This window comes from Cajanus cajan, chromosome 4 (assembly GCF_000230855.2).
Source record: "Cajanus cajan strain Asha chromosome 4, NIPB_CcT2T_4, whole genome shotgun sequence".
NCBI classification, from domain to species: domain Eukaryota; kingdom Viridiplantae; phylum Streptophyta; class Magnoliopsida; order Fabales; family Fabaceae; genus Cajanus; species Cajanus cajan.
In genome coordinates this window covers 47,053,505-47,061,385 of record NC_138520.1, presented here as the reverse complement: position 1 = coordinate 47,061,385, position 7,881 = coordinate 47,053,505, and the positions used below count along the sequence as shown (strand labels likewise).

Genomic DNA, 7,881 nt, shown 5'->3' with positions numbered 1-7,881 from the left:
TAATGGGCATTGACCACCTGACATAGAATGTGAACATTCTATGTCACACATTAACCCGTCATAAAATGTGTGGACATTTTATGTTATTGGGACCTATGTCAGATCTCGAGCCAACGACATAAAATGTCCAAAACATTCATCTTGGAATGTTTTTTTTGGTTCGTCCCTGGAATATCCACTGCATAGTGGACATTTTAATGTTTGTCATGCATAGTGGATTTTTTTATTTAAAACCCTATTAAAAAATGTTTTCTAGATTAAGATTTGAAATAAACCATCTAATCAAATTGCTAGGAATAGAACTTAGATAATTGGTTTGAGAAAATAATACTCTTAATGCAAGTTTCTCCTCTCGAACATAGTGTTTTTTAGGAAGAAAAATAAAACTTAATATCTCTTATTTATCAAAAAAAAAAATTATGATAATCGATCAATTTTAAAATAAATAACCACATTTACAAAAATGTCACCTAACATCTACTAAATTAATTACAAAACAATCAATGTAATAGCTTAAGGATGTAAGCTATTCTTACATCACTACAAAAATGTTTCGTTTTAGAGTTGGCTCTTTCAGCCGACTCTAGATAATAAAAATCGACATAATATTGTCGGTCATTCGTCGACTTTTGGCTGAAGCTAAATAAGTCGACACAATTTTTTTTGTGTTGGCTAAGTCGTGGGTAACAATTTTATTTATTTTAATTTTTTATTGTCGGTTAAGTCGACACTACGTCGACACAAAATTTATTTTATTTTTTTCTTCATCTTCTTTTTCTAATTTATCATTTATTTGTTCGTAATTTTAGCATTACCGAGACTCGATCCTGAAACCTTAACGTGTTAAGGGAACTTGATAACCAATTGTACCATCATACATTATATATATATAAGATTAAAAAAATCATCTTTATCTCTCTCATAGCATGTATAGTATAAAAAAAAATCATTATTCTTTAGAATAGTGTCGGCTTTTCCAACACTAAACTCAATTTAAATTTAGTGTTAGAAAAGCCGAAACTACATCTTAAAATAGTGTCAGCTTTTCTGATAATATTTGCGTCAGCTATTAGCCGACGCTTATTTTCTGCAACTATTTCATTGTATTCTTGTAGTGCATCCTTAAAGCAATCCTCAGTTTCTTATAATAAATAAATCATTATTGTTGACAATTAATATTTAAGTACAAAGCATAATCCCTTAATTTAAAGACTCGACAAAGACACGGAGCTTACACCATCACTCTTTAGTATCCTTATATTTTTTTCATGTAACAACGATTTCAAATTAATGACGACCGCAATTGCAAGTAGTAGCACAAATTTCTCTCATTCAGAAATTTGAATTTTTTCAGAACATATAAATGATTCCTTGCATCCTAACAGCTTGTTTAGTGCAACCAAATAAGCTTCAACACTGGAAACAACAACATCCATTCCTGTTCCAATCCCACTATAGAAAATAGAAAAATGTAATACATTAATTAGTTGTATAGGTATATAACATTTGAAAGAAAATGATAAACCTTAGCAATAAACATTATATGGATTTATCATACCTATACGTTGGATAAGTTATATTGAAAGCATAGGTAGATGTATGATAGTTCTCCCTACAAATTACAACTCGTGCAGTGGAAGTTACACTAATGCCTTCGGTGACTGAGTTCAGTGAGTATTCCAAAAGTTTTATAGGTTCCTTCATAAAATAGTATAAGATTCTTCTATCATGCCAATAGTTCAAACAAATATTAAATATAACATAAAAATGCGTAAGCAATGTATAATCTAATTGACAATGATTTTGTATTTTCAACGTTACTCTTAAAGTAAAACAAAACTGTCAGTGTTTCGATACAAAATGACCATTAAAAATAAAGACCGTTCTAACTCTTAAACATTCTTCTTTAAAGCTTAGTCTTTGGATTTGGACTATTAGATTACTAAGTAAGAGAACAAACCAATGCATGTAAGGGTCTAAATGATTGTACATGCTAAAAGACCCACTAAAGCTTTTAAAATCAAAAGGACTTGGTAGTGAAAAGAAATTTGTCAAACTTCAAACCTTCACAATGAGATTAATGGCCTTGTAAGCTGAATCCACTGCTCCTGTACCAATTGAACAAGCAACATGTGTGCTGCTGTTAGTGGTAACAAGTTTGATTGTTGTTGTTGAAAGACCCATTGTACCACAAGTCATGACCTACATCGATAAATATTGACTAATATGTTTTATCTGTAATAATTATCTCAAGTCAAAACCCAATAAATTAAACATCAAGATTTCATTTAAGCATTTAAATATACTTGTAAATCACCAAGCTTCCAGATAGGCTCTAAGTTAAACGCTTTATATGATACCAATGCTTTGAGGTCGGCATCAGTTACAACCTAAGGATACCAAAATTGAAATCCAAACATAAGAAAATATTTCCAACAACATGGATGCATATATATAGTCATCTTAGCATATATCATGATAATAAAATTATAATTAGTTTAAAGGTAAACACGCTTGAGATGCATTGACATCTTAAAGTACAACACTAAATATGAGGTTCGTTTGTTTAAATTTAAAAGAAAAGTGTTTCTATACAAATGTTTTAAAACTCTTGAAGAAGCAAATAGGAGTTACTTATTAAAAAAGATAAAAGCATTACTTATTTTAAAAAATAATATTTTTTTAAGCAAATACATAAAAATTAAAAAAAATTAAAAAAAAAGCGAATTAAAAGTTTTTATTTTGTCAAAAAGAAAAAACACTTTTAGAAAGAAAAAAAATAAAGTTTAAACAGAGGATCCATGATAGATTTGCTTCGTGTAGGCATTGGGTTGCTCATGCTTCATGTGTTTGGATGTTTTGTTTCTATTAATGATGAACAATTGTCTACCATACAGTTATATTATTTCTTTACTATAGTCAAATAAATCTAGAGATGTGATTATTTGCTGAAAGGAAAACTTCAAAATAGGTTTATCCGAGCAGTATACAAAATAAATAGGTTAAGATCATAGCATAAATCTCCCTAATCAATCATAACATAACTATGAAATAGTAAAAAATTTCTACGAATAGAAATTAAAACATGATTGATATATACATGATATATATACAGAGATGATATGAAATAGAAATTTAATGTTTAAGCATATGATATAAAGAATATAATATTTTATAAAATTTCATGAATTATAAATAAATTTCTAATCATAAAGATTAAATTATAAAAATATTAAAAAAAATGAAAGATTAAATTTTTTTTATATTTAAAGACCTAATTGAAAATAATAAAAACAATAGATCAATGTATTAAATCTATTTGTTTTAGAAGAAGGGATTAGTTATCATATTAATAAACATTGACAGAATAAAGCTTATTGAATAATTGTTTAACGACCTTGGTGTGAACAGTTAGAACCCCATCAATGACCTTGGTCCATAATTCACGCAATAAACCCAAAACTCCGAATGGTAATATAAACAAAGAAGAAAAGGTGTTCTGAATGTTGGATACTATTCTAGATAGATGGATGGTCTAAACCAATTGATCCTATAAGAAGTAATGCTTTAGGAGTTGTAGGTATATATGTAGGCCATGTTTAAGGGAGGTGAAAGATAAATAAGATGCAGTTTGCTGAAAATTAAGCAAAAATTAATAAAATATTTTTTAATAAATATATAGATAAGAATTGCTTCTACAAAAGAAAAAGTAAACATGAAACTATTTATTTAAAAAATAAATAATCTACTTGCAAAAAAAAAAAAAAAGGAAAAGGAAAAGCTAATTTAGACAAACAAATAAAAAATATATTTTTTTATTAGAAAACAATAAAAAAGGAAATAAAAGTTTAAACACACGGGTCATAATAATTTCAATTTTTTTATTCACCTAAAAAACAAACCAATATTGATATCAGGTAGATAAATACTAGTAACAATATTTTTAAATATTTTTTTTATTATTACTTAAAATTTATTAGAATATAAAAATTTACGAGTATTGATTAAAGTTAATGCTTACACTTCGATAATAAAGAATGTATTAAAAAAATGTGTTGGAGTTTTACTCATATTTTTCTAAGAGGTATTATGTATCTTAAATTAACTTTGGTGTATGAATAGTGAAAATGACTAAAGCAATAGTAAGTTATTTGTAATTTTAACGAAAATATACCAGTGCATTGTAACACTAGCCGAATTAACAGTGATATATATATATATATATATATATATATAACATCAAATAGAATGAGATCCAACAAGTCGACAAATTTAACTAGCGCAAACTGCATCTAACTATAGGTTATATTCACACTTAAAAAGATAAAAGAGGAAAGAAAATCACTATTTCTTAACCTTTTTTTTCTCAGCCATTGATTTGAAGTGCGAAAACACACTATCGACTTGATCTTCCTTAAGTACGTAACCGAGCTGAAATAATAAAGAATAACTCACATTATAAAGGGTCACATTCAATGTACTTTTAAGATTAACAACTTATTTAGATAGAGTAAATGAAAATTCTAAAGAATTCAAGTATAACAAATGAATTTCCTAAATTCTATCTTTTTCCTTTAGATACAATAATTAAATTTCATTCATTTTTAATATAATTTTATATTATAAAATGTTCATTTTAATATAATTAACATATATAAGTTTATTAGAAGATATATAAAATAGGTTGTTATTATCGTATATATATAGCCATGATAATACAGCTAAATAAGAACAGATGGATTTGAGTATAAAAAAAAATAAATAAATAAAAAAAAAAAAAAAAACCAAAAGAACAGATGGAGAGAGATAATTTGTCCAACTAGAATAAGAACTTGTTGAATATATGCCGGTTTTATAAAATCTATCGATCTAAGTACTAGTTTAAGATTTAATGATCTAATTATGGTCAACTTAATATTAATAAAATAATAATATTATTATGATTTATGAAAAATAATATTAAATATATAATATGATATATTTATAATACTATAATTAAATAAAATTAAATATAGATTCTTAACATTTAATATAAACATAAAAGTCCAAATTCAAAATAATATGATATTTAAGTATAAATATTAATTAAATATAATAATATCCATTAATAATATCAAATTTACATTTCAAATTAAAAGTGTCAAAATAATATAATTTAAATTATAAAAATTCAAGAAATCAAAAATTATAAATTAAATTACATAAATGATTTATTCCAATTTAATTTTTTATTAAATATGTATTGCTAAAAGTTTTAAATTATATATATATATATATATATATATATATATATATATATTTTTAGACAAGGTCAAACTAATTTTTTTTACACTGTTTTTATCTGCTTTTATTAATTTTTTACCGATTCACACTAATTTTGAGATATATAATTTTCATTAATTATCAGATTAATTATCAAACTGATTATCAATTCGACATGTCAAATCATCTCGTCTAGTCTAATTTTCAAAACCATAATATATAGAAATTTAGAAAGAAGATTAGGTTGAACATCTTGTGAAGAAAGCAATAAGAAGCAACAAATATGGAACAAGCAAATAGAATCGTGGCAGGAGGAATGCTAGAATACCATTTTTGGTAGAATGTTAATATAGCTCATTTGAGCTATAATTTTTTTCTATAAATAAAGTAATAAATATCGAAAGCGTATAATGGGTACTATAACTCTTAGAAACAAGTGTATCTTATGCCTTTTAAAAATTATCTAATGGAATTGTTAAGAAATTCTAAATTCAACTTGCTAAAAAGCCAAATATGTTTTTTTCTTAATCGAAACCATTCAAAATTCTCTTAAAATTCGCATTATTTTCATAAATTCTCTTCTTAAACACACAATAAAACAAATATTTATTTACCTCTTCAAGTCGCTTTCTCAAAGCTTGGCGTCCACTACATCAATAGTTGTAAGAAAACCAATAAAAATGAAGAAAATACAAATCAGAATCGATTTGCACAAGGGCTAAGATACAAAAATAACGAAAACAATTAGTAAAGTTAATATAAAAGCCATGTCATTCAATAATATATAAATACATTTCTTATTTCTTAATTAAATTGTAAGGTTATTGACAGGTGTTAGTTATTCGAAACTATGACTACATTAGTATTAATTAAAAAAGATAAGCTAATTCAAAATACTATTCTATTCATCATAAAATACATTTATATCCAGCAGGACTAGATCCTGTGGATCAACCTCTTGCACATGTAAGGACATGTAAGGGTGAGATTATTCAGTGCAAAAATAGAAATAAACTTGCTATGGATCAGTCGTCACACACCAAATATGGGCCAAAATACAATTTCTCATTCAGGTTGGTTTAACTCATGTGCGTTTGGGTTTGATTGGCCTATTGGTACTCTATCAGTTATTTAATCTCATTTTTACTTAACAAATTAAACGTATAGTTTCACGTAAAAAATAAAATGTTACAATAATATAATCAAATTAGATACGTTATATCTACTATTACTGCTAGTAGAACTTTGATTGTCAAATTCTGTAACATCTAATGTTTATTCTAGCATTAATAAATGAAAAATTTATAGTGTTTGTAGGAACATGTAACTTTTTATTAATTAATTAATTTATACTAGGCATGCAAGTATATCGCCACATATATAAGTATTTATAAATATATGTCATGGGTAGTGTTTCCAATGTTGTGCATATTAATATATTATTATTCATTTTGAACTTAAACTTTCATAAATTTATTTTTGATCATCACTCAAAAGACTTTATATTAATAGAGATTTTGAATAATTTATAAACTTATATTTCTTCTCATTTTCTAACAAAGTGAAACTTTGTTAATTTGTACCTCAACAATCATCCCCTTAAAAACAGGATCATGGTTTCACTTTCCCTTAACATAAATCGTCTTTTTCAGGCCACGAGTATACAATGGTGGCCAATACGGCTTAGTCATCATTACCAAGAAGTTTTAGATACTTACACCGTCATTAGTTCACATCAACAAGATACACCACTTGATCTTCACACCAGTAGGAAGAGTTTCGACATAAGGGACCCCTCATTTGGATTTCCACTGCCTTGCATTTCCTCATACTCGTTTGAGACAATTTCATGTCATTAGCTCTGATATCATTATTGTGCACTGAAAGTTTATACACATCTCCACATTGATAAGATATTATCCACTTTGGGTCTAAACCCTTTTGGACTTGCTTTTAATCATCACTCATACCAATGGTGACCTTGTGTGCTTTATGAATCCTATGTTTCTCCTCATTTCCTAATGATGTGGGACTTTCTTTGTACCCCAACATATAACACCCAACTTTTTATTTGAAATATATATATATATATATATATATATATATATATATATAATATTTATTAAATATGTTATTTGAATTATTTTAATTAAATAATAATTTTAGAATTACATACTAGAAATAAAGACGGCTTTAAAAACTATAAGGATAGTGAGCTAATGGTTTTTCTAAAGAAAAAAATAATAAGTGTTAGACTTTTGTCTATACGAGTCCAACTCATCCCTAAAACTATTGGGATTTTAAGACTTTTTTTTTTGTAATACTCATCTTTTTACCACTTATAGAACCCTCATGCCACCAAATTCATGAACAACAGTGCAAAATGTTAGAGGAGAGATTGAGGACTATTATTGCTCCCTTGTCTTTGCTAAAGTGTGTTTCCATGTAAGGAGAAGCAAGTTATATCGCTCATATAAATGAATCAGATTGTGGTAGAGGGTTAGCCCTCGACTTGCAAATTTGTGTCTATATTTGTACCGGAAGGGTCCTATCAGCCACGTGGACCAACATGTGATGTCCTACCAGACTTCGACACAATTCTCGGCACGACCTCGGCTC

General features: G+C 26.8%; 1 protein-coding gene across 3 annotated transcripts in view; it reads right to left on the bottom strand.

Annotated features, from left to right (window-relative positions):
• Nucleotides 1-1,044: 1,044 nt before the first annotated feature.
• LOC109819112 (putative 2-isopropylmalate synthase) overlaps nt 1,045-7,881 on the bottom strand; it is a 48,143-nt gene continuing 41,306 nt past the window's right edge. Inside the window, exons 7-12 of one of the 3 annotated variants that reach the window (XM_020384715.3) lie at nt 5,877-5,910; nt 4,357-4,431; nt 2,307-2,390; nt 2,065-2,202; nt 1,559-1,698; nt 1,046-1,452 (exon numbers count right to left, since the gene is read on the bottom strand). In XM_020384715.3, the coding sequence (XP_020240304.2) occupies nt 1,329-1,452; nt 1,559-1,698; nt 2,065-2,202; nt 2,307-2,390; nt 4,357-4,431; nt 5,877-5,910 (595 nt within the window). In that variant the 3' untranslated portion in view covers nt 1,046-1,328. Of the gene's footprint in view, nt 1,453-1,558; nt 1,699-2,064; nt 2,203-2,306; nt 2,391-4,356; nt 4,432-5,876; nt 5,911-7,881 lie in introns of all 3 variants that reach the window. The other 2 variants (XM_029268994.2, XM_029268995.2) reach the window with 2 other exon arrangements.